This window comes from Littorina saxatilis, linkage group LG17, assembly GCF_037325665.1.
Source record: "Littorina saxatilis isolate snail1 linkage group LG17, US_GU_Lsax_2.0, whole genome shotgun sequence".
NCBI classification, from domain to species: Eukaryota; Metazoa; Mollusca; class Gastropoda; order Littorinimorpha; family Littorinidae; genus Littorina; species Littorina saxatilis.
In genome coordinates this window covers 63,822,723-63,849,910 of record NC_090261.1, presented here as the reverse complement: position 1 = coordinate 63,849,910, position 27,188 = coordinate 63,822,723, and the positions used below count along the sequence as shown (strand labels likewise).

General features: G+C 46.3%; 4 protein-coding genes across 4 annotated transcripts; 2 read left to right on the top strand and 2 right to left on the bottom strand.

The window, feature by feature from the left end:
• Positions 1–5,559: 5,559 nt before the first annotated feature.
• On the bottom strand, positions 5,560–8,901 carry LOC138952104 (uncharacterized). The gene is made up of 2 exons (XM_070323698.1): positions 8,359–8,901; positions 5,560–6,502 (listed from the first exon to the last, which is right to left on the bottom strand). Exons 1-2 carry the CDS (start codon positions 8,821–8,823, stop codon positions 6,137–6,139), a joined length of 831 nt encoding a protein of 276 aa, XP_070179799.1. The 5' UTR covers positions 8,824–8,901; the 3' UTR covers positions 5,560–6,136.
• Positions 8,902–10,575: 1,674 nt separating this feature from the next.
• Positions 10,576–20,207, bottom strand: LOC138953356 (uncharacterized). Its single transcript, XM_070325155.1, has 10 exons — positions 19,764–20,207; positions 19,005–19,194; positions 17,774–18,020; positions 16,376–16,515; positions 15,767–16,111; positions 15,073–15,226; positions 13,325–13,447; positions 12,293–12,505; positions 11,733–11,832; positions 10,576–11,213 (listed from the first exon to the last, which is right to left on the bottom strand). Exons 1-10 carry the CDS (start codon positions 19,924–19,926, stop codon positions 11,062–11,064), a joined length of 1,827 nt encoding a protein of 608 aa, XP_070181256.1. The 5' UTR covers positions 19,927–20,207; the 3' UTR covers positions 10,576–11,061.
• A 1,790-nt stretch (positions 20,208–21,997) lies between these two features.
• LOC138953355 (major royal jelly protein 5-like) lies at positions 21,998–22,975 on the top strand. Its single transcript, XM_070325154.1, has one exon. It carries the CDS (start codon positions 21,998–22,000, stop codon positions 22,973–22,975), a length of 978 nt encoding a protein of 325 aa, XP_070181255.1.
• A 1,740-nt stretch (positions 22,976–24,715) lies between these two features.
• On the top strand, positions 24,716–26,170 carry LOC138953354 (collagen alpha-5(IV) chain-like). The gene has a single exon (XM_070325153.1). The coding sequence runs from the start codon at positions 24,716–24,718 to the stop codon at positions 26,168–26,170; it is 1,455 nt and encodes a 484-aa protein (XP_070181254.1).
• The last annotated feature ends 1,018 nt before the right edge of the window (positions 26,171–27,188 follow it).

The window sequence follows — 27,188 nt, the reverse complement described above, 5'->3', positions numbered from 1 at the left end:
TTCACCACTGCTTCACTTTTGAAATACACCTAAATCTATTTTCACAACAACAAAATAAATGTGGGGAAGGAAATTTCACTGTGTGTGCCTGTAGATCAAATGAAAACGTGGCGATTTTGACAGCCCATAGTTCGGTCCCAACAGCAACATCGTTCAGATTAAAAATTCGATGGCCATTGTAACAGAAATTGAAGAAAAGTAGCAGATTCCTGTGCGACAAGAATCTTTCACAACATTCGGTTATGTACAAAACCCGCGAATGCTTTCGACAATTTCTTCGCGGTAAGAGGTCGGTTTTCCATGAAAAGCGCAAGAATTGTTCCGCAATCTTTACTTTGTTGAATGGTGTGTGGATGATTCCTGTGGGGTTTACCATGTTGTTGTTATTGTAAATTGATCGTACTTGTCCATTGCAGTGTCACAGAATTTTCGTTTGTTCGTAGTCAAAACTTTGCACTTTATTACCTCGCGCTTAAAATATATTAACTTAAGAAGAATGAAGACAAAAACATCAGAAAATATGACCATTTTTCTCTCTAACTGTGTTCTGTTTATTTCAAAGTTTAATTGTAGCATATGTAAATCGAGGAATAAAGTCGAACTGAAGGGAAAAGTCAAGTTCGACGCCATTTCTGAGCCATGCCCATATAGGTGACCATCACAACACTGCCACATCTTTAGCAATGGCCCTCATCGTAACCTACAATATTGCATAAATCAAACTCACATTATCCAGTTAATGCTCCCCAGGTAAATATATTGGTATCTGAGATTGAGAACAACAACAATATGTGCACGGTGCAGGAATAAAGATAATTATATGGTTCAAATCCTTCAGTATTTCTAAGCACCTTACTGTAATAAAAAAAACGTGTGTGGAATTATACACATTACATCAAATGTATGCATGAAAGTTCCTTCACAATATGAAAAGACAATTGCCCAGATATATCACAACAATGCCATCGCACACACACACACACACTAACACAAACATGCATGCATTCATTCACGCACGCACACACACACACACATTCTGTCTGTCGTTCTGTCTGTTTCTCTGAACCATTTGTCAAATCACCCATTAGAACAAGCATATCAATGTGCACGTTCACACACACTGTTCTGTACACAAACTGTTCTGTACACAAACTGTTCTGTTCACAAACTGTTCTGTTCACAAACTGTTCTGTACACAAACTGTTCTGTACACAAACTGTTCTGTACACAAACTGTTCTGTTCACAAACTGTTCTGTACACAAATTGTTCTGTACACAAACTGTTCGTGTTCTGTACACAAACTGTTCTGTACACAAACTGTTCTGTACACAAACTGTTCTGTAAACAAACAAGTGGAGAAACTCCAACAGTGAATAAACATGTTAGGGACAAAATGCACATCACATTCTGATTCAATATCATGAAAGGCCACACGACGGGTCCGAGTATTATTCAAGCTTTTCCTCTGCTGAGCTCAGCTTTTGATTTCTGTTTAATTCTAGGGCACAACTACTCTGCAGACTAAAGCAGTTACATGCTGGTTAAAGCCGTGAAATATGCAAGACACACTTTGACTGGTTATGTGCTTGTTCCAGGATACATGCAGGAAGCTTGATCACAGAATGGAAGTGGGTTGATATGAACATAAATGCTGGGCAGGGCTGACTATTCAAAGTAAATATTAAGGCACTGCAGGTGAAATTATGTACACTGTCACTTGCCTTTCTGTAGCTTTCCATTAGGCCCCCCCCAAAAAGTTGTATGTTTCTGGTAACATGGCTAGAAAAAATAGGGTAGGTAGGTAGGTAGGGATTTTTTTTTTTTTTTGTCAAGGTAGAAAATAACTATACAGTGACGCAAAGAGACTGGACTTACTATACAAAGAGAAAGACAACACATTACAAAACAAATGAGACAAAAGGGATGCGGGGTTATCCCCCTTGTGTCGTCTGCCGTCTGTTACTTTCGTTTTGACGCTTTTTTAATTTTTACAAATGCAATAAAAACAAGAAGAGCAAACGCTCGATCGAGTCACTTTCGCAGTTCTGAATATTATATGAGGCATCAGATGGACAGGAAGAAATTGCTATTCACAACACAATGAGTCACGTTCACATAAAATTTGAGCCCGGTCACTTTTATAGTTTCCGAGAAAAGCCCAACGTTAAGTTGTGTGTTGCCGAACAGAAAAGGCTAGTTATCTCCCTTGTTTTTCTGATAACGTTCGTAAAAGGCTACAGATGTAAATACTTTGATGTAAAGAATAATCCTACAAAGTTTCAATCACATCCGATGAACTTTGTCAAAGATATAAAATGTCTAATTTTTCCTTTGACGCTGACCTGTGACCTTGAAAAAGGTCAAAGGTCATCGTTAAAGTGTAGAGGTCATTGGAGGTCACGACTAAACAAAATATGAGCCCGATCGCTTTGATAGTTTCCGAGAAAAGTCCAACGTTAAGGTGGTGTCTACGGACGGCCGGCCGGCCGGCCGGCCGGCCGGACAGACTAACACTGACCGATTACATAGAGTCACATTTTCTCAAGTGACTCAAAAAGTCTAGGGTCGGCGGGAAAAAACTAGGTAGGGTCGGGTGACCAGAAACATACAACTTTTTGGGGGGGGGGACTTAAATGCATACATGTATGTTACACAAATGCATTTGATGATATAAATATAAATATATCAAATGTATATATATCGGACTGTTATATTCTGTCCACAATCATGAACAAAGTCAAATTAGAGTAACAACAAAAATGAAGATTCTCCTTTATGCACTCAGACAACAACATCAGCTGCATAGTGGTCGTTAGGCTTAAATAGTTGTGGTGCCTGACAGTTGAGCTGTGAGTGTGAATAATGGTTAACCTTCAGGGACATTCAACCAAGTGAACATTGAGCACCTACTGCCAAAGCTAAATGCTGAACAGCCTCCGTATGATTTGTTTTTCTCTACATATGAAGCATAAGAGCTTCGAAGGCACTTGGCGAGTTTGCATTTCAATCTGTGGGAATGGTGATAAGTATGGTTGTTCAGTTCAGTGCAGGAACAACTAACTGCGTGAACAAACTACTGAAGCAAGGCTTGCTTTTTTTTTACTCAAGCCACGCTGTATCTCACTAGTTACAGAAGGGGAAAAGTCTTTTTGCAAGTGATTGAGGCGGTCATTACAGAATCTGCCCACGGATTGTCTAGAGGGCCACACCAGGCGCTCCAGTGGCCACTGGGTTCAGCTGTGGGTATAGATACGCCAATTTTCTAACACTATGTGCAACAAACACAATCAAAGATCACATAGATATATATATACAGTATATATTTCTGACTAGAATAAAACACAAAATATTAATGTTCAACACAAAACAGTGGTAGAAACAGGCAATGTAAGGGGAACAATAAAACACACACAAGAACACAATAAAATAACTGCCTCTAGTCAATGTTGTCACAGCCTATACATTTTGTTTTAAGGAATGTCTGCAGTGAAGCAGGCCTTTCTGGTGAATGTTAGGTCAGGGTTGTGAGCCAAATCACACATTTGACTTTTTCACCATCCCTGTTTTCATAAGAAAAGTCAAATGTGGAACATGTTTTGGCTTGCACATCATCTCCTCATCCATGCTCAAAGTGTAGACAGGGGAGACTACAAGGCCAGCGCTATCACAATCACTGTATTACTTCCCTTTGTTTATCAGATGAATCACACTCAAGTAATGCAGGGATGCTAATCATGCAATAACAAGACACTTTAATAACATGCACATCTTTTTTAACCATGAGCATTTCAAGGTATTGCTTCATGAGTCATACATGCTGTAAGCCCATTTCAAGGTATTGCTTCATGAGTCATACATGCTGTAAGCCCATTTCAAGGTATTGCTTCATGAGTCATACATGCTGTAAGCCCATTTCAAGGTATTGCTTCATGAGTCATACATGCTGTAAGCCCATTCAGAAGCAGCATAATGCGGACAGCCATGCACCACATAGAACAAAAGTGAACATTCAGTTGATCGCTGAAATATTGCCAAACTTTAACAGTTTTCACACAGTGATGGCGCTAGTATTTTGTCAAACCGGTACGCAAACTTTTATGATGCAAACGGTCACACAAAAAACACGGTAGGCTGGTCATTGGAACCAGTAAGAGGTATTTTTTCATTTCAACCGGTAAAATACCGGTAATTTCCAGTTAACGCCAATACTGTCACAGTAAGACAATGCTTGAAAAAATATAACTTCTTGTCATTCAGCCAGAGAGAAAAGGCTGCCGTATAAAGAGAAAGTTGTGGTAGAGGTACTGCTGTGAGCAGTGTACCACTATGTTGTGACCTTTAGCCCATTCAATGCTGAGTAGAGGGCAATGAAAACTAGCACTAACTAGACACCACAGCGTTTATCATTCTTCCTTTGCACGCTACCTTTCTTACTTTATAGCTGCAGTCAACAGATTAATTTAAACACAGTAAAAAGCCTTACACAAAAATAAGCACTTTACGAAAAACAAGTTGTACATCAGGCACTTTTGGTGAAAAAGATTTCTTAACCCTTACGCTGCCAATCAAAACTTGCGTATGTGCATTCCTGATTGCCAGGGAATATTGGAGTTCGGGGTGTAATAATTCACAAAAAATTCTAGTTCCAAACTGGCAGTAGGTAGGTAAGTAAAACCTATGTTATTTTTAAGGGAAATTGAACCAAGAATCTGTTTTTAGTGTCCAATCATGAAAATAATAATTAGTTTGGCTTATAATGATGTTTAAATATGAACTTTTGAAAAATCAGTCCGGCGCATCTTCCGGTGTCTGTGGATCAAACACAGGTGGCTGTTTTGCTCGCTCCAAGAAAGGATTATATCACTATCATCTACCTGTTTCCAACAAATCGTCCGAAAGAAGATCTCCCCCTTCCCCTGTCAGTATCCATAGTCATTTGCACCCCCTATAGCGTCAGTCCGGCTTTGTTTTTCCCTACTAGGGCCCGGTCGACTTCCACCGTTTGCCATTTTGACGAGTCGGGATTTCTCTCCCTTATCCTGTCGCCAAGGCCGAAAATAGCCTTCAGACGCAAAACCGCGTCACCATTTATGTTTATTCATGAGAATGAGGCATCCTTCCAAGCCATTGGCTGCTATTTTTGTGTCAGCAGTGACATCGCACTTCTGGAAAATCCCGGAACGGTGAAGACGGGTAAACCCGTCTTAAGGCGCTGCGGCTGCACAAGCGCAGGACGGGTATACCTGTCCTAAGGCAGGCAAGTGGTTAATTTGTCACAAAGGTACCCAAGATTAAAGGGATTCAACATATAATCATATTCAACGTTAATCACAATTTTGAGGTTTGGTCTTGATAATTATGCTGAAATCCTTGAGATACATGTAACACATACCAAGGGCGGATCAATTCACTTTGGAGGGGGGGGTTACAAAATAACTGCGAAGATACAAGTTTTTATCCAAAGAAGCAAAATAGAGCTATCTGGTGCAAATTACCTCTTTTTCGGGGGGTGGGGGGGTTACGTAACCCGTGTAACCCCCCCCCCCCCCCCCCCCAGATCCGCCCTTGCACACACAAATTTAGTCTGCTCATAATCTGCAGTTTCAAACACTTTGATCCCAAACCACAAAATGAGAAAACATTTCTCTGGACTATCCAATTTTCTCTAAATTCTAATGTGGCAGAACGGTGGTACAGTGGTAAGGCAAACATGGTCAAGGGTGTTGCCACAAAACACACACGCAACTTTAAGTCACACAAATGTTGGCTATTTTTCAGACATTTCTGGCCGTCCTTGGAACCTCCTGTCCCACACAGTGACGGCAACGTTTTGTGACAGGTTAGTGCGTTTGGCCGTCTGTTGACACCACGCCACACCCTGCAGGCCTGATTATAGTCCTTGGTCCGGGATGCAATGTGCCAATCAGTACGTCAACACCGTCCCTGTACGCCCACACGTACACCACCACATCATGTCCTCCGCTTGGTCCCTGAATAAAACTCTACTTCACCTGCCTGAAAGCAGCACTCTCAAGTCCAAAATCAGCCTCGACGCGATGCGCGAGAACATTGCAGAAAGCATCCTCCTGCTCTGTTCACTAACAGATGGTAGCTCTACTGCTTGAAAGCAGGCCCCTAGAGTCCAAAGTCCGCCTCGGCGCGCTGTGTGAGGGCTTTGATTTGCTGCAGGAGGCTGGAGGTACTGCTTGCCATGTCGGAGCCGCTGGATTGCCGATCGACTCCTCCCTGCGACAAGGGGCTGTTAGGGTCGTCATTGTAATCTCCCCCCAACTCGCCTTCCTCGATGAGACTGGAGAGCGACCCAGCGCGACTGCCCATACCGCCCATGGAGTACTCGGAGCCAGCGTACTCGGAGCAGGTGTATTCTGAGCCGGTGTACTCCGAGTAACGGTCACTGACGGACGACTTGAAATCATGGATAGCTTCGTTCAGCGACAGCAGCTGACAGAACAGAGACATGTCCATGTGCCGTAAATCCACCTGCACACATAATGACATTCAGGATAATTACTGCATCAGTGCATGCTCCATACATGTGTGGTTTACTATGTCCATTTTGTAAGAAACAACATTCACAGATGAGTTCCGTTTCCATTTATCATCACTATTTGTCTGTTGTGTATCTTCTTTGTCAACTTTAAACAGAGACCGAAAGGTCGAAGTTCTTGTAAATGTCTAAAATGTTTAGTTTGCATGTTACACATTCCATAAACTGAACGCTGATTGTTGTGTTTTTGTGTGTGTGTGAACGTTATCAGTCAATAGCAGTCTATCTATTTCTGATTCCTTCTATCTTTGACTTACTAATTTGTAATTCTCTGATTTAGGCCTGTAATGATGTCACTAACAAGTGCTAGTAGTTTAATTTCTCCCTTATTTTCATACAGACAAGTAAACTAAAGAGCAACAATGTGCAACCTACTTAATACCTTTACTTTTGATTTTCTGTCAGAGAGGCCCATATATTTACTGTCTCTCTACAGTTCTCATAATCAATAGACTATAGTATAGTGGTAACACATCCAACCTGAACAATCGTTCAGTGATGTTCCTAGGACTGGAGGGCAACAGGACAAAATGTCCTGAATCAAAAAACTAATAGGACATCATGTCCTGACTACAAAAAAACAATAGGACATTCAGATCAAGCGAACCAATCATGGCACCTAGCCTTTTTAGATGACTGAGAATAAAGGCAAATAAAAACTGAACAGTTCCAAATTTATTTTAATATTTTAAATGCAACAGTGTTCAGAAGGGTTACTTTCACACACACAGACACATGCTTCAGAATGTCATAAGTGATCTTTCACACACACACACACACACACACACACTATGCTTCAGAATTAATGTCACAAGTGACAAGTGATCTTTCACACACTTCAGAATGTCACACGTGATCATTTTGTCCTGTTGCCCTCCAGTCCTAGGAACATCACTGAACAGGTGTCAGCAGAGCCTTTTTGTGATCGTCTGTTCGTACATGGTCTGCCAGTGCGGATTTGCGAAAGTTGGTGCAACCAACAGTGAACGAGTTTGAGGCAACGCCATCCTCCAGACAGATGGTGCAGAACATCAGTTCTTTTTCTTTGCTGTAGCTGAGCCAAGGGAACATAGAAAACTAGCTCTGCACAAACTTTCTGGTCGCCCCTACTTTCGTTTCTTGCGTCTCTTCCTGCGTCTCTTCCTGAGGTTGTAGATCTATTGGCTCACCTTCTGAGGCTTCAGTCTCCGACGGGGCCGAAGGCCCTGCAACATGACTGTCCGTGTCGTCCTTTTTTTTAACAAAGCCACTCAAAAGTGTCTGCCCTTTTCCCACGCAAACCTTTTTCTTCGGCGGCATCTTTGCAGAAATGTGGCGGCGGAAGTAAAGTGTTGCTGTCAAAAGTAGCGAGAGTTGTGGCTCTTGTACTATTGTTCGGTCGAGAGTTGAGTCCCTTGTGTTATTGTTCGACCGATAGTGAAAATTGAAGTTCAAGTAGGCCCCGATTCGAACTCGTTTTAACGGGCTTTGATACTTCAGTTTGTACAGATTCTTCTTGCAGTGACCGCTCTAGACGTAATACTATCGGACAATGACCGCTGACTTCGCGATCGGATCGGACATTTGACGGGACAGAGGTGTTTGCAATTGGTCATTTTACAACCTAAATTGGTCTATGACAGATGCCTCGGAACATCACTGATCGTTACAATGGAGTACAAAATAATGAGTACACTGACTCAGTGACTGAACGACAACATTGACACAATCTACCAACGTCCCTGATATTACAGTCGAGAGCATAAAATGAATTATCGTGTCACAATGAAACACCTGTGACCATACCTACCATTTCTTGTTTGAGTCTGCCGAGCGCTGAATTGAGTCGACAGAGAGGAGAGGCTGAGTCACCACTGTGCCGCAACGCCACTGCTTCAAGTGGCTTTTCCGGGTTCTCCTTTTCCTCACGTACACAGCGCACACCTTCCGCTTGCGTAGAATCACAGATTACTGGCCCATTTTCAAGGACAATTGTTCCTGACACTGTTCTCTCACCATTCACAACATGAGCCGTGTCTGGCACCGAGTCCTGTGCAAGAGATTTGAGCATGATATCTTTCAACTCTCGCAATCTCTCCGCCTCTCTCCATGGTTGGTTCGGCAGAGCAGACGTCTCGCTCTCCGCGACTAAAAGTTTGCTGAAACAGTCAGGAACGGGCGGAAGATCCCACGAAAACGAAACGTCCATCTTTTTTTCACTCTCGTCCCAGCTGGGACTGGTGTCGTCTGCTACGGAGGCGAGCATAGTGTGCATCTCACATCACTTGTCACACCTGTAGCTCTCGTGACCAAGTCAACCGTCGCTGCCATTTACTTTTCATAAATCAAGGGAGACCACTCCCGCCTAAGGGCAAAAATATGTTTACCGTGTTCGCGCCCCTGGAATGTGTCTTCCTTCTTTGCTCAAAATAGGCTTTCAGCAACAGCAAGAACAGCAAAACAACAAAAACAACAACAACATCCTGTTGTGATGGAAAGAAGGATTGCAGGATGACCGACATTTAAAGTTAGCAGATGATAAGTTTTACTGTATTCATTATAGTAGTTGTTACTTGTGAGTTGTTTTTGTTTTGTAACTCACTAGCACTGAGTGAGTATTCGTGATTTGGTTGGCGGTGAGTCAGCTCTTATCATTTTATTTATTATTTTATTGTTTTCTGAGACCTTAAATTCGTTTGTTTGTTTGTTTGTCTATTTGTTTCTGTCCAACCTTCTTCAAGAGCTATATCAGTTTCCTGTTGACCAGAGTTTCGGAGTTATTGTGGTGTTTTTTTTTGTTTTTTGTTTTTTGCCTGTGTCGTGACCGCTTTTAACATTGCATCTTCTCCTTCGCCTCACACACACACACACACACACACACACACACACACACACACACACACACACACACTGACCCACACACACACACACACAAACACTGACTCAGTGACACACACACACACACACACACACACACAAACACTGACACACACACACGCACACACACACACACATACACACAAACACTGACTGACACACACACACACACACACACACTGCACAAACACTGACTGACACACAAACACTGACTGACACTGTGACACACACACACACACACACACACACACACACAAACACTGCCTGACACACTGACACACACACACACACACACACACTGACTGACACACACACACATGACACACACACACACACGCAGTGACACACACACACCGTGGGACACATACACACATACACACACACACACACGCAAGTTTAAGTCATCTTTTTCTATTTTTCATTTTCTTCCTTCTTGCTTTTGCTTTTCGGGCAAACCATAAAAGTAAAGCATTGCTTGATATTACATGTAACTGACAATTCAGAGCACATGTGTGTACGTGTTCGACCTTTGCTCACCAAACCCCCACCCCCGACCCCCACCCCCACATCCACCTCTTCTCTTTCTGGGACTCACACACGAACACCTTGTCATGACAAAAATACACACCCGACTCCTGTTTCAAATTTAAACTGGAAACACGTTTAATAGTAGACAACGTGGTCCCTCAAGTTAAGTCTAAAGTCAGCTCGCAGGTATGAAGCAAACTGTCAGTTTTATGTAACCACAGCTATTAAGCTGTAAACAGATATGCAGCGAAGCTGTCTGTTAGGTTTATATAGCCACGAAAAACGAAGAGATGCCGAGTGGTAGACACGGGATTAAACAGACTCAATTTGAAGACAGTCTGGGCAACGGTCAGAAATCAATGGTCTGTTATCTATAGTACACATCAGTCACATACAACAAAATATTTCAGGCTCGCGCTGAAAAACCAGCATCATCATGCCCGATAAATATATGTCGGTAGTAGGCCTATCTTGTGTGACAAACAGATGAGTAACAAAATGTATGTCGATTACGAACAGTGCAAATAATTACTATTTCTACTTGAGAGCTCACAGCACTTTTGACATTTCATCTTCCCCCCCCCCCCCCCCCCCCCCCCACCCTATTCTCTCCCCTCCGCTCCATAACATGATTTCAAGGTTTTCAAGGTTTTATTTCGGCTTATGGCCCATAGGGCGTTTAAGCTAACGAAATACACAGTTAAATACACATTCAAACACACGCACAATGAGACTGCACGCAGGCCAGCAAACAGTGATCTTGATTAAGCAACAAAAGAAAGCAAAACACACAAACCAACCAAAACCACTGACGTGACGACCAAACAACCCGCCCCCTCCATCACACCGATACAGTGGACAAAAGACGTTGTTGTTGTTGCTTGTGGTGGCGGCGTACAGTAACCCCGACAGAGTGACGGCATCACACCGGTGTCTGAGTGCGCCGTAATACCCGGTAAATGTGCGCCAGACTGTATAGCTTTACTAGCAAATGAAGCACACACGAATCAGTGTTTACAATGTGTTCTACTTTTGCAAGTAGAATTAACTAGTATTTGACACAGTGTTCACAACTGGTTACAACAAGTGTGTTCAAAAGTGGAACCCTTTAATTGACGGTGTGTGACTTGTTCACTCCAACTTTTCCATGACGTAACAGTGGCCCGCGGCTTTGATGACGTCGATCTAACAGCGCTCTCTTCATGCGTGACGTCAGCGGGTGACCGCAGTCCAGCAGCAGAGACGACATCACTAACAAACCTGCAAAGCCAGTTTGCGTCGATAAGATGAGATAAGATGAGATAAGATAAGATCAGATAAGATAAGATAAGATAAGATAAGATAACACAAGACAAGATGAGCGGGGATGGGATGAGATAAGGGAATAATTATAAGTTGGGAGAACATAACATTAGAAAACTTCAATGTCACAGGGGAAAACGGCAGAGAAGGGGAAGAGGCTACGTCATCATACGTGCTAATTAACTAGATAACGGCTAGATAACTAGATAAAGCTTGAACTAGTTAAGCGAGAATCCAGACCCACTAAGGAAGACGCAGACGGCGGAGAAGTGGAAGAGACTACGTCATCATATTAACTAGATAACGGCTAGATAAACTAGATAAAGCTTGAAGTAGATAAAACGTGAAGCGGTACTAACTGAGGAAGACGCAGACGGCGGAGAAGAGAAAGATCGAGGCTACGTCATCATATTAACTAGACTACGGCTAGATAACTAGATAAAGCGTGAAGTAGTTAAAACGTGAAGCGATACTAACTGAGGAAGACGCAGACGGCGGAGAATAGGAAGAGGCCATGCCAGCCAAAGGCGCCCTGCATGGTGGACGATATGTATACCACAGACGGCGCCAAGATGGCCTGCACACACACACACATGCTCACAAGTATATAGTGATAATCAATGGCTAGGTGTAAGGAGGGGAGGTGGAGAGGGGGGGGGGGGTTCTGGGCTGCAGAAACTCCCTCAGACTGTGCAAATGTACCTTTTTTTCTCAAGATGAGAAACAAAATGCCCCTTTCAAATGCTTAATTTCCAACAGAATCCCCCATCCCCCCCCCCCCAAATCTCCTCTTACTCACCCCTCCACACAAGACTGACACTGTGTTGTCATCGCTTACCCCTCCCAGGTAGACCGACACTGTACGTGTTGTCATCGCTTACCCCTCCCAGGTAGACCGACACTGTGTTGTCATCGCTTACCCCTCCCTGGTAGACCGACACTGTGTTGTCATCGCTTACCCCTCCCAGGTAGACCGACAGTGTGTTGTCATCGCTTACCCCTCCCAGGTAGACCGACACTGTGTTGTCATCGCTTACCCCTCCCAGGTAGACGAACCCGATGGCGAAGAAGAAGTTTGACGGGCCGAAGAGCGTGTAGACGATGGGGTTGGTGAGGTTGTAGATGCCAGAGACCCCCAGGTACATGAGACACATCCACACAAAGAACATGGCGGCCCCGCCCACTGCCTCGCACAGCATGAAGGTGGACACCAGGCACGACAGCACGGCCAGGCTCGTCAGGAACGTCGGCTGCAAGGGCAAGTTCATCGTCGTATTTGACAGACAGGCAGGCAGACATGTTGACATGCAGAGGGACAAAAAAACGGACAGACGTGCCGTCATGCCCAGCCTATCTGCCACTAAACCACACAATAACGGTTCCAAGGCCTTCAAGACATACATACAGACAGACACACAGACACACAGACAGACACACAGACAGACATACACACAGACACACAGACAGACACACAGACAGATAGACAAACACACACACACACACACACACACACACACACACACACACACACACACACACACACACACAGACAGCCAAACAGACGTACCAACATGCCCAGCCTGTCAGCCAACCAGCTCCACATGGGCCGACCCAGGGCGTTGAATACAGACAGACAGACAGACAGACAAACAGACAAGCAGACAGACAGACAGACTAACAGACGTACCAACATTCCCAGCCTGTCAGCCACCCAGCCCAACATGGGTCGACCCAGGGCGTTGAAGACAGACAGACAGACAGACAAACAGACAGACAGGCAGACAGACAGACAAGCAGACATACAGACAGACTAACAGACGTACCAACATTCCCAGCCTGTCGGCCACCCAGCCCTACATGGGTCGACCCAGGGCGTTGAAGACAGACAGACAGACAAACAGACAGACAGACAGGAAGACAGACAGACAAGCAGACAGACAGACAGACTAACAGACGTACCAACATGCCCAGCCTGTCAGCCACCCAGCCCCACATGGGTCGACCCAGGGCGTTGAAGACAGACAGACAGACAAGCAGACAAACATACAGAAACACACAGACAGACGTACCAACATGCCCAGCCTGTCAGCCACCCAGCCCCACATGGGCCGCCCCAGGGCGTTGAAGACAGCGGCAACAGAGGCCACAAGGGACAGGAGGTGGTCGTTACGAATGAACGTCTGGCCGTACGCCTGTCGACACACAGCACAGAATGCATGACAGGAGGTGGTCGTTACGAATGAACGGCAGTCAACACACAGCACAGAATGCATGACAGGAGGTGGTCGTTACGAATGAACGGCAGTCAACACACAGCACAGAATGCATGACAGGAGGTGGTCGTTACGAATGAACGCCTGTCGACACACAGCACAGAATGCATGACAGGAGGTGGTCGTTACGAATGAACGCCTGTCGACACACAGCACAGAATGCATGACAGGAGGTGGTCGTTACGAATGAACGCCTGTCGACACACAGCACAGAATGCATGACAGAAGATGGTCGTTACGAATGAACGCCTGTCGACACACACCACAGAATGCATGACAGGAGATGGTCGTTACGAATGAACGCCTGTCGACACACACCACAGAATGCATGACAGGAGGTGGTCGTTACGAATGAACGTCTGTCGACACACACCACAGAATGCATGACAGGAGGTGGTCGTTACGAATGAACGTCTGTCGACACACACCACAGAATGCATGACAGGAGATGGTCGTTACGAATGAACGTCTGTCGACACACACCACAAAATGCATGACAGGAGGTGGTCGTTACGAATGAACGTCTGTCGACACACACCACAGAATGCATGACAGGAGGTGGTCGTTACGAATGAACGTCTGTCGACACACACCACAGAATGCATGACAGGAGGTGGTCGTTACGAATGAACGTCTGTCGACACACAGCACAGAATGCATGACAGGAGGTGGTCGTTACGAATGAACGCCTGTCGACACACACCACAGAATGCATGACAGGAGGTGGTCGTTACGAATGAACGTCTGTCGACACACAGCACAGAATGCATTGCAGGAGGTGATCGTTACGAATGAACGCCTGTCGACACACAGCACAGAATGCATGACATGAGGTGGTCGTTACGAATGAACGCCTGTCGACACACACCACAGAATGCATGACAGGAGGTGGTCGTTACGAATGAACGCCTGTCGACACACAGCACAGAATGCATGACAGGAGGTGGTCGTTACGAATGAACGCCTGTCGACACACACCACAGAATGCATGACAGGAGGTGGTCGTTACGAATGAACGCCTGTCGACACACACCACAGAATGCATGATTCACTCCCTCGTTCAATGTCTTAACTCTGCTGCTTATCGTGTTCCCTGCTAAGTGTCTGGAAAGTGAAAAATAAACATGTCCCATACTAGTTCATCGCTCTCATGAGTTTCAAACACAAACTCGTCGCTAAATCATTAATGAAAAAAATTGTCTTTATGAAAACCCTTGGCAGTAAGCTCTCCGATTCAATCGCTGTATCAAAGCGCCGACTATCGAATGCAAGCAAACGTTTGACCAGGGATGAGGCAATGTGAATTATTTCATATGCTCATGTGACAAGTTGATTTTAGTAGTGAACTTATGTTGATGCTTTATGATCGTGTGTTTGTGTTATTAGAAATGCGATGTGTTCCCAAAAGATACATTTCCATCTTTATGTAAAATGAAAATGGGCATTAAAGTTGTCTTATCGCATCTATCTTATCTTATCTTATCGGTAGCGCAAGACACGCTTACTGCTGACAAGGCGCCGACACCAAAAGACGTTACACAAACCTTGAAGAAAAGCTTGACGAAGGAAAAGCCCAAATCCATCACGAAGCTGAAGATGAAGATGGTCCACGCGGCACGTGACGTGATGATGTCCCATGACGTCATCTTGTCCGCCTCGCCCTCATCATCCTCCCGCTGAATGGCCTCCGCTGCACGTCTGAAACCACAGCATATGTACCCGTAGAGATATAGGAGTTGAGGACATTGACAACCACAGCATATGTACCCGTAGAGATATAAACCACAGCATATGTACCCGTAGAGATATAGGAGTTGAGGACATTGACAACCACAGCATATGTACCCGTAGAGATATAAACCACAGCATATGTACCCGTAGAGATATAGGAGTTGAGGCCATTGACAACGGAGGATCATAGAGATAGAAAGATGTACATCTAATTCAAATTCAAGTTATTGATGTTGTTCCTGATGTGTAGGAACAAACTCATTTTTACCAGGACTCCGGAACTCTAACATTAAGTAACACCACAAGCAGATCGTCATAACGTGTAGATACTATACCTGTGGTGACACTGACAAGGAGCGAGTGTGCGTATCGCCCAGTACTTAATCTTGCTTTGACTTTTTGTGTTTGCGAAAGTTTCATTTATTTTCAAGACTTTTTTTTTTGTCACCTGTGAAAACAACCCACCTTCAGACTCATAAAAAAATCAAATATTTAAAAACAAATTGCCTTTCAGGATCTTCCGGACTGTGCTCGAAGGCATCGTTGTCAAAGCCCACATAAGACGCTGAGTTTCCTTGTTCGTTGCGCTGACCGCCTGTGACCCCGTTGCCTGACACGAGACCACCGGACAAGTCCCTCTCTCCCTCTTCCCCTCCCTTCTCATCCTCCTTTCTCTTCTCCTCGCCAGCCTCTGTCTCGGTAGAGATGGTGACGGTTGTATCTAGGACGGGGGGCAAGGCGGGAGGGGACGAGATGGCGAGGAGACAGATGAGCTGCAGTCCCCCCAGCAAGCCTCCCATCACCAGGTAACAAGACGGGACTCTTTGCAGCACCTCCAGCTGCGTGAAATACCTGCAGGCACAAGAAACACCGAACGAAATGAGGCGTGTCACGACACACACAAAAACGCACAATGAGAGACGGGGGCAGACAGATAGACATGCAGACAGGCACGCAGACAGGCACGCAGACAGGCACGCAGACAGACAAACAGATAAGGACAGACACTGACCGTAGACAGCCAGGCATTCTCCTTCAATTTGATAGTGTTTTGTTGTGGTTTGTGTTTAAAGCCGAGCCAGCGACAGTGTAGGGAAGGAGGGTGTCCAGACTCACAAGTTCTCGCCGATCTCCTCATCAGGCTGGAGGTTGTCGGGGTTGATCCAGTTAGTGACGATCTGGTTCCAGATGAACGCCCCGCCCCCAAAGCCCGCCATCACGACCCCTGACACCAGCCCCATGCTGTGCGGGAACCACTGAAATCACACCGCTATGGTTTCCTTCACAACAACAAGGTCCCGCCCCCAAAGCCTTCCATGACGACCCGGGACACCAGCCCCCTGCTGTGAGGGAACCACTGAAGTCACACCGCTTTTTCATGACAACAACAAGGCCCCGCCCCCAATACCGCCATCACGACCCCGGACACCAGCCCCCTGCTGTGCGGGAACCACTGAAATCACACCGCTCTTTCATGACAACAACAAGGCCCCGCCCCCAAAGGCCGCCATCACGACCCCGGACACCAACCCCCTGCTCTGCGGGAACCACTGAAATCACACCGCTCTTTCATGACAACAACAAGGCCCCGCCCCCAACGGCCGCCATCACGACCCCGGACACCAACCCCCTGCTCTGCGTGAACCACTGAAATCACACCGCTCTTTCATGACAACAACAAGGCCCCGCCCCCAAAGGCCGCCATCACGACCCCGGACACCAACCCCCTGCTCTGTGGGAACCACTGAAATCACACCGCTCTTTCGACATGACAACAACAAGGCCCCGCCCCCCAATACCGCCATCACGACCCCGGACACCAGCCCCCTGCTGTGCGGGAACCACTGAAATCACACACTCCTACCCGCCCAAGTTTAACGCTTTTTATACGTTATAAGAACATGTACCTTATAACTGCCCTTTTATTACTGCCCTTTTATTACTGCCCGTAAGGATTTAGTTGTGGTTTTCGGCGGTGTCACGAAAAACTCGGGTAATTTCTTGCCTGATTTGTATTGTACATGTATCTAGCATCTCATCAGAGAGACATACTGACGCTGAGACTGAGAGACATACTAACGCTGAGACTGAGAGACAAACTGACGCTGAGACAGAGAAACATACTAACGCTGAGACTGAGAGACATACTAACGCTGAGACTGAGAGACATACTGACGCTGAGACAGAGAAACATACTGACGCTGAGACTGAGAGACATACTGACGCTCAGACAGAGAAACATACTGACGCTGAGACTGAGAGACATACTGACGCTGAGACTGAGAGACATACTAACGCTGAGACTGAGAGACATACTGACGCTGAGACAAAGAGACATACTGACGCTGAGATTGAGAGACATACTGACGCTGAGACTGAGAGACACACTGACGCTAAGACTGAGAGACATACTGACGCTGAGACTGAGAGACATACTAACGCTGAGACTGAGATACATACTGACGCTGAGACTGAGAGACATATACTGACGCTGAGACTGAGAGACAAACTAACGCTGAGACTGAGAGACATACTGACGCTGAGATTGAGAGACATACTGACGCTGAGACTGAGAGACACACTGACGGTGAGACTGAGAGACATACTGACGCTGAGACAGAGAGACATACTGACGCTGAGACTGAGCTTGACGGCGGCAGGGAAGATGACGGCGATGGCGACCCCCTGCAGCACGCCGTACACCATGACGGTGGCCAGGAAGGATCGCTGCACCGCCCAGTAGTTGCCCACAAACGACGCTCTGCAACAGGCACTCGCTCTTTGGTCGCACTGTTGTTTGCATGATGTGTTTGCAACGTGAAAATAAAGCGAAATGAGCAGTTTCAAAGATGGAACACGAACAGGTCAAACACCGAAGGCATGTTGCATTGTAAGAGGAATAAACAAATAAAACAAACGAAACAACAACACCAACCACAACAACGACACCATCAACAACAACAACAACAACAACAACAATAACAACAAACTAAAACGGGAAAAAACTAATATTGGCAGTTTCCATAACGCCAGTGAATCTTTTTTGGCGCGGGAAATAGCTCAGTCGGTAGCGGCGCTGGCTTCAAAACCAGTTGTCGCTATCGGCGTGGGTTCGATCCCCACGTTCGGCGAGGGATTTATTTTTCAGAGTCAACTGTGTGCAGACTCTCCTCGGTGGTCGAACACCCCCGTGTGCACGCATGCGCACGATAAAGAATCCAAGTTCACAGCGAAAGTCTCAGGGCTTGGAAACATGAATACACGCATGCAGGAAAAAGAAAAAATATGGGTAGCGCCGTATACTGTATGGCAGCTCGCTTTCCCCAGGGAGAAAGCGGCCCGAATGTCCATGAGGGTAAGCTCACAGGACTATATGAATCTTATCCTTATCATTATTGTCAATTGCATGCATAATGTTGCCAAAAGGGAAATGTTCATTTTGCAATCTTTCCATAGAGAAACAGCCGCTCAGACTCCCAACAAAACTAAGGGTGACAAAGCACGCTGCTCGCCGAATGATCTGGGCAATCTCGCGAGTTTTCTCTCAACAGTTAGCAAACCACGAAGCGCAAGCATACTTGCACAACAGACGTAACAAACTGAAACAAACACCATATAAAATACGGAAACAAAATTATCTTTTTTTCTCAACATGTCCCTCCAAGAATACTTCTATTCATACAACACACGTCAGCAGACTGAAACAGCCAACAGGGAAAGCAAACAGCGTAGTGGTCCCACTTACGTGTAGAAGAGCCAGCCGATGGCGATGAAGAGTCTGTTGGACATGCGTTTCTCCACCACGCCCAGACAGGGTGTGGCCAGCGAAGACAGGATGAAGCCGCTCTGGTCAACCCACAGCGTCTGGCTGTAGTCCACCTCGCTCTCCCCCGTCACGTTGCGTAGGTATGACGTCAGGTAGGGCATCAGGTTGGCTGAAACACACGGTGACGTCACATTAAATGGCTATGACGTCAGGTAGGGTATCAGGTTGGTTGAAACAGATTGTGATGTCACATTAAATGACTATGGCGTTAGGTAGGGCATTAGGTTGCCTGAAAAACACGATGACGTCATTGTTGTGGCTATGACGTCATAGTTACGTCCCGTTATGTAGCTATGACGTCAGAAAAGGCATGGGTTGGCTCAAACACATGGTAACGTCATGCTTGTTGTGAACTTGCTGCGGGACTATTCCTGGTATGTATGTATTTACAAAGATTGTTGCTTGTCTCCCCAGTGTCATTCTAGCGTTGTTTCTGGTGATGAAGCGCCTTTGAAGCGTCGCAATAAATTAAGGGGACTCGCAGCTGCTCTTCATGCGAACAAGTGTGCGGGTTTGAGAACCGATTTGACTGCCAGCAGTGTCACCACAGTGGAAGGCAACAAAGGCCTCTGAAGTATAAGTGATAAACCTTACCTGAGGTATAATTAAGTGACAAAAGAAACGTTAGCGTCTTACCTGAGGTATAATTAAGTGACAAAAGAAACGTCAGCGTCTTACCTGAGGTGTAGGTGAAGCCCAAGGTGAGCTGGAACACGACGCAACACGTCACGGTGACCAGCCCTCTGACCGGGGCTCGCGTTCCGCAACACTGACTTCCCGACACTCCCGCTTCCTGTCCGTGTTGTCCCCCAGGCTCTGAGCTACGTCCACAACACCCCATGACTACCACAATGGACGCTTGGCTTGATGGTACGAGGAGTTTAATCAAGAAAAATGGCGGTCAGTTTAAAACTGGTGTAAGCTTTTACACATCGGGACTGCTCAGTCTCTGGAACTGTAAGTCATGAACCCTTTAAGTTTAGAAAATACCTATACAGACTAGAACAAGGGTGGTTTGGACTGGATAGATTATGATCAAAATCGAAGGTTTTCAAAATGAATTATTCCGTTTGAACCGTTTTATGTACAGACACCAACAGCCTTCCAAAGAAATCTATCTAACATCTTGATCAAAAGCGGTTCAGACCGGATGCATTCTTCAAGTGTTCTTACCAACTCCACCCCCTGTCACCCCCAGCCCCCCCCCCCCCCCACCACAAAAAAGTATCCAGGTTAGTGCAGCTACCAAAGTACTAAGAGCGTTTTCAAAGGGTCTCAATTTATTAAAAGAACCCGTCACATCCAACTGCAAAACTCAGTGTGCGTACGTGTGTGTATGTGTGTGTGTGTGTGTGTGTGTGTGTGTGCGCGCGTGCGTGCGTGCATGTGCGTGTGCGTGTCCGTGTACGTGCGTGTCAGTGCGTGCTTGCGTGCGTTTGGCGAAAGTTAGAGTCAGTAAATGTAGCCTGAATCAGGCTGTTTCAAGCATTGTGATTGTTAAGTGAATACTGACAGACTTATGGGGGTACATGACATAAGCGTCGAGCTTTTGTCGCGTCGAGCATTTGTCCGGTCGAGCTTCTGTCGTTCGAGCATATGTCGCGTCGAGCTTTTGTCGCGTCGAGCATTTGTCCATTCGAGCATTTGTCGTTCGAGCATATGTCGCGTCGAGCTTTTGTCGCGTCGAGCATTTGTCCATTCGAGCATTTGACGTTCGAGATTTTGTCGTTCGAGCTTTTGTCGTTCGAGCTTATGTCGGACACCGGACTTATGGTGTAGTGAAATGTTCTACGTTTGTTTGGTAATATGTTTGCTGGATAAGACCTGTGATGCGAACGCAGTATATGAAGTCGAACGGAAAACATCTTTAACTCAGCACTTGTCGAGTGTTCGTGTATCCCTGTCCTTACTGGGATAGGAGGGTGCGGGGGAGGAGTGTGGAGGAGTGGGGGGAAGAAAGAGGGGGGGGGGTGTTCGCGGCGGAAGCCTCTTTACTTTAATGGGAGTAGCTGTTGAAAAAGATGTTGTTGACACCAAAACAGTTTGCACGTTGCTGAATGTTGCCATTGCTCTACACCTTGTTTTGTTTCTTATCGTTTTTTTAATATAAATACTTGCTCATGCAGTTTCGTCTGATTACAATTGCAGGCTAATCACTCATCATTCCTCGGCTCTGACACAAATATGTGTCAATGGCTTATCGTGTAGACTTGGGCCGGGCTGAATTGTAGCACTTGAACTTCATGAAGAAGGCTTTGAGTTAACTAGGGATGAAAACTTAATTTAGGCATGAATAGGGGTATACACGCACACGCACACACACACACACACAAACACACGAACGCACTCGCGCATATACACTCACACACACACACATAAACACACGCGCGCGCGCGCACGCACGCACACACATGCGCGCACGCACGCACACACATGCGCGCACGCACGCACACACGCATACCCACACACACACATGCACACACGCACGCACATACACACACACACAAACTTACGCACGCACGCAAGCCCATCATATATACATCATCAAAAATTGGGGACGACTGTCCATACACATGCACGCACACACGCCCGCAGTCGTGCAACTCTTTGTCAACAACCACAACATCTTTGTATTGGTGATGTGACTTTATTTTATTTGCTGTTTTTGCGTGACGTTCACATTAAACGAAACATCCAATAATGACATCAATAAACATCAACCGATGCTGACAACACGTGACAGAGATGTGACACGGTGAGTTGAGTGGTAATAACAGCATGCTGAGTATAATTATGGCAAGTGTAGACCAATTGAAAGCGAACGCGACATGTGTGTACTATCATCACCTGGGGGGGGGGGGGGGGGGCGCGTAACACCTATAGACATGCACATATTGACTAAATCTGTGTGAATGCATTCTTCCAACAATAAAGGGAGCGCTCATTCTCCATCCCTAGACATCCTGCACTCCCTAGACATCCTGCACTCCCTAGACATCCTGCACTCCCCAGACATCCTGCACTCCCTAGACATCCTGCACTCCCTAGACATCCTGCACTCCCAAGACATCCTGCACTCCCTAGACATCCTGCACTCCCCAGACAACCTGCACTCCCTAGACATCCTGCACTCCCAAGACATCCTGCACTCCCTAGACATCCTGCATTCCCTAGACATCCAGCACTCCCAAGACATCCTGCACTCCCAAGACATCCTGCACTCCCTAGACATCCTGCACTCCCTAGACATCCTGCACTCCCTAGACATCCAGCACTCCCAAGACATCCTGCACTCACAAGACATCCTGCACTCCCTAGACATCCTGCACTCCCAAGACATCCTGCACTCCCAAGACATCCTGCACTCCCTAGACATCCTGCACTCCCTAGACATCCTGCACTCCCCAGACATCCTGCACTCCCTAGATATCCTGCACTCCCTAGACATTCTGCACTCCCAAGACATCCTGCACTCCCAAGACATCCTGCACTCTCCAGACATCCTGCACTCCCTAGACATTCTGCACTCCCAAGACATCCTGCACTCCCAGGACATCCTGCACTCCCTAGACATCCAGCACTCCCAAGACATCCTGCACTCCCTAGACATTCTGCACTCCCAAGACATCCTGCACTCCCAAGACATCCTGCACTCCCCAGACATCCTGCACTCCCTAGACATTCTGCACTCCCAAGACATCCTGCACTCCCAAGACATCCTGCACTCCCTAGACATCCTGCACTCCCTAGACATCCTGCACTCCCTGGACATCCTGCACTCCCACCCCTGCCCCCAGCCCCACCGTCCCAGCTCCAGTAATATCCCCCTCTTTAGTTCCAAAATTATCATTCGCTCCTCCACCAAGAAACAGCATATAGTCGCTGGATAAGCTACCAAGACTTTCGACTGTAGTCAAACCCAGAAAATAGTTTGGAGGTTAATTCGCGAGAAAAAAATGTTATAAGCCATCTCCAACAAAAATGTTGGAAGATGTACTGGTGACAATTCTCTTCATTGAAAAGAATACATCGATAAAAGTGGTGTCGAGATGTTTTTCTTCGGGACAAATGAAGCAAAAATAGTTGCTATAAAAAAAAATTGTCTCGTTAAAAAAATTAGACGCTCATAGCACAACGCAAAATCTCGAAACATGATCATAACCAGAAGATCGCGACACACTAGACACACTAGAACACAGATCAACACGACAAAGATCTCAAACAGAAACGTGTTATTGTTGTTGTTGATATTGTGTCCTGCAAACAGCAAACACACAAATAGGACGTAATTGCGAGCTCAAAATATAGAGTATCACTGGTAAGCAGACAACATTTTTGTTTTTCGAAACGTGTTGACAATTAAGTTCGACAATTTGATCACGAGTAAACAACAGCAATGCGTCGTCTGTGAAAGGTTTACTGCATTAATAATGCCCTTGCAGTCGTGGGATGTGTGTAAATACATTCACAACAATCTCTCCCAGGTCTTTCGAGCTTTGACATTTTAAATAACAAAATAATTAAACAACCGTTTCACTTCGAGATCAAAATTAAAAATAGTTATTTATGGATGACACCTTAGATGTAGTCTTTTACTGTGATATCTCTCCTGCATTCCGACTCAAAAAACCGATTTACAGAGCGATCCCCCGTGAACCCATTCATTATTATATGCAATTTATATCGCGCACATATCTCAACCACGGATTCAAGGCGCAGGGATTTATTTATGCCGTGTGAGATGGATTTTTTTACACAATATATGACGCATTCACATCGGCCAGCAAACCTCAAGCCTATTAGGGCGAGCATTCACCTTTCACACGGGTGGACATTTTTATCTATGCCTATACAATTTTGCCAGGAAAGACCCTTTTGTCAATCGTGGGATCTTTAACGTGCACACCCCAATGTAGTGTACACGAAGGGACCTCGGTTTTTCGTCTCATCCGAAAGACTAGCACTTGAACCCACCACCTAGGTTAGGAAAGGGGGGAGAAAATTGCTAACGCCCTGACCCAGGGTCGAACTCGCAACCTCTCGCTTCCGAGGCAAGTGCGTTTACCACTCGGCCACCCAGACCATGCTCTGTTCAAAGTCACACATGCAGCATGGAGAAAGGCTTAAGACCAGGACTGCACAACACGAGCACAATTCTCAGCTAAAATCGTATGTTTATAATTACAATGTATTTAGAAAACAAACACACATTTTCTCAGACACTGAATTTCGGCCTGGTACAGATTTTGCGGCTTGCACACAAAGTGACCTTCAGGCCAGCAAAGTGACCTTCAGGCCACCAAAGTGACCTTCAGGCCACCAAAGTGACCTTCAGGCCAATTTGTCTCGCATCGTTACTCGTTAGCAGGATATATCATATCATGTTTAATCAAACATAAGTGACAATGAGCAAACTAAAACAAAAACAGGATATGCATACTGTCTAAGATACAACAGAAGTGCAAACAATGTCCAAATTATCCCAATTGCTACGATCTTAACTAAATTGCCGAATATTCTGAGAAGATCATTGCAACAACAAAACTTCAAAACTTTATTCTTAACATAAACACAACAGAAATGTACATCTACTTGAGACAAATACACGGTTGCTGTTCACATTGAACTGTATGCCAGACAGGAAGGATCCAGCTCAACCAGGCAACTACGGTATGCCAGACAGGAAGGATCCACCTCAACCAGGCAACTACGGTATGCCAGACAGGAAGGATCCAGCTCAACCAGGCAACTACGGTACGCCAGACAGGAAGGATCCATCTCAACCAGGCAACTACGGTATGCCAGACTGGAAGGATCCAGCTCAACCAGGCAACTACGGTATGCCAGACAGGAAGGATCCATCTCAACCAGGCAACTACGGTATGCCAGACAGGAAGGATCCACCTCAACCAGGCAACTACGGTATGCCAGACAGGAAGGATCCATCTCAACCAGGCAACTACGGTATGCCAGACAGGAAGGATCCAGCTCAACCAGGCAACTACGGTATGCCAGACAGGAAGGATCCAGCTCAACCAGGCAACTACGGTATGCCAGACAGGAAGAATCCAGCTCAACCAGGCAACTACGGTATGCCAGACAGGAAGGATCCATCTCAACCAGGCAACTACGGTATGCCAGACAGGAAGGATCCACCTCAACCAGGCAACTACGGTATGCCAGACAGGAAGGATCCATCTCAACCAGGCAACTACGGTATGCCAGACAGGAAGGATCCATCTCAACCAGGCAACTACGGTATGCCAGACAGGAAGGATCCAGCTCAACCAGGCAACTACGGAATGCCAGACAGGAAGGATCCACCTCAACCAGGCAACTACGGTATGCCAGACAGGAAGGATCCACCTCAACCAGGCAACTACGGTATGCCAGACAGGAAGGATCCATCTCAACCAGGCAACTACGGTATGCCAGACAGGAAGGATCCACCTCAACCAGGCAACTACGGTATGCCAGACAGGAAGGATCCATCTCAACCAGGCAACTACGGTATGCCAGACAGGAAGGATCCAGCTCAACCAGGCAACTACGGTATGCCAGACAGGAAGGATCCATCTCAACCAGGCAACTACGGTATGCCAGACAGGAAGGATCCAGCTCAACCAGGCAACTACGGTATGCCAGACAGGAAGGATCCAGCTCAACCAGGCAACTACGGTATGCCAGACAGGAAGGATCCACCTCAACCAGGCAACTACGGTATGCCAGACAGGAAGGATCCATCTCAACCAGGCAACTACGGTATGCCAGACAGGAAGGATCCACCTCAACCAGGCAACTACGGTATGCCAGACAGGAAGGATCCATCTCAACCAGGCAACTACGGTATGCCAGACAGGAAGGATCCATCTCAACCAGGCAACTACGGTATGCCAGACAGGAAGGATCCATCTCAACCAGGCCACTACGGTATGCCAGACAGGAAGGATCCAGCTCAACCAGGCAACTACGGTATGCCAGACAGGAAGGATCCAGCTCAACCAGGCAACTACGGTATGCCAGACAGGAAGAATCCAGCTCAACCAGCCTGTAGTGAGGGATACCAAGATCTGAAACCCGTTTAAGATCGGAACTGGTTCAGTTCCTGTTACTAAACATTACAGCTGTTGTTCAGGTAAACCGGAGTACTCCAAATGACAACGGTTTGTACAGCTGCACAAAGACCTCCTCGCTACCCAAGCGCCAGCGACCAGGCTGTGTCCATGAAGACATGCAAGTGTCCAGCAATAGACGCAGGTCAGTGCAACAGTGTGTGCCCGTAAAAAGCCGTATCATCAGTCCACAATCCATTCTCTTCCCGCCATCAAGAGGGAAGAATTTACCCGATGCTCCCCAGCATGTCGTAAGAGGCGACTAACGGATTCTGTTTCTCCTTTTACCCTTGTTAAGTGTTTCTTGTTTAGAATATAGTCAATTTTTGTAAAGATTTTAGTCAAGCAGTATGAAAGAAATGTTAAGTCCTTTGTACTGGGAACTTGCATTCTCCCAGTGAGGTAATATATTGTACTACGTCGCAAGCCCCTGGAGCAAATTTTTGATTAGTGCTTTTGTGAACAAGATACAATTGACAAGTGGCTCTATCCCATCTCCCCCCTTTTCCCGTCGCGATATAACCTTCGTGGTTGAAAACGACGTTAAACACCAAATAAAGAAAAGAAGGCAGGGAAGGTTTAGTTGGTTCTGTGCAAGCAACAACCGACAATCCATTCTCTTCCCACCATCCAGAGGGCAGGGAAGGTTTGGGTCTATGCAAGCAACAACCGACAATCCATTCTCTTCCCACCATCCAGAGGGCAGGGAAGGTTTGGTTGGGTCTGTGCAAGCAACAACCGACAATCCATTCTCTTCCCACCATCCAGAGGGCAGGGAAGGTTTGGTTGGGTCTGTGCAAGCAACAACCGACAATCCATTCTCTTCCCACCATCCAGAGGACAGGGAAGGTTTGGGTCTGTGCAAGCAACAACCGACAATCCATTCTCTTCCCACCATCCAGAGGGCAGGGAAGGTTTGGGTCTGTGCAAGCAACAACCGACAATCCATTCTCTTCCCACCATCCAGCGGACAGGGAAGGTTTGGGTCTGT

Coding starts and splice junctions, on each gene's coding strand:
- LOC138952104 (XM_070323698.1), bottom strand. CDS start 8,823: ATGCACACTATGCTCGCCTCCGTAGCAGACGACACCAGTCCCAGCTGG. Junction 6,503..8,358: donor GCAGACTCAAACAAGAAATG/GTAGGTATGGTC, acceptor TTATGTGTGCAG/GTGGATTTACGGCACATGGA.
- LOC138953356 (XM_070325155.1), bottom strand. CDS start 19,926: ATGGGGTGTTGTGGACGTAGCTCAGAGCCTGGGGGACAACACGGACAG. Junction 16,516..17,773: donor GTATGTCTCTCAGTCTCAGC/GTTAGTTTGTCT, acceptor GTGTGATTTCAG/TGGTTCCCGCACAGCATGGG. Junction 13,448..15,072: donor TCGTCAAGCTTTTCTTCAAG/GTTTGTGTAACG, acceptor GTGTGTCGACAG/GCGTACGGCCAGACGTTCAT.
- LOC138953355 (XM_070325154.1), top strand. CDS start 21,998: ATGCATTCTTCCAACAATAAAGGGAGCGCTCATTCTCCATCCCTAGAC.
- LOC138953354 (XM_070325153.1), top strand. CDS start 24,716: ATGCCAGACAGGAAGGATCCAGCTCAACCAGGCAACTACGGTATGCCA.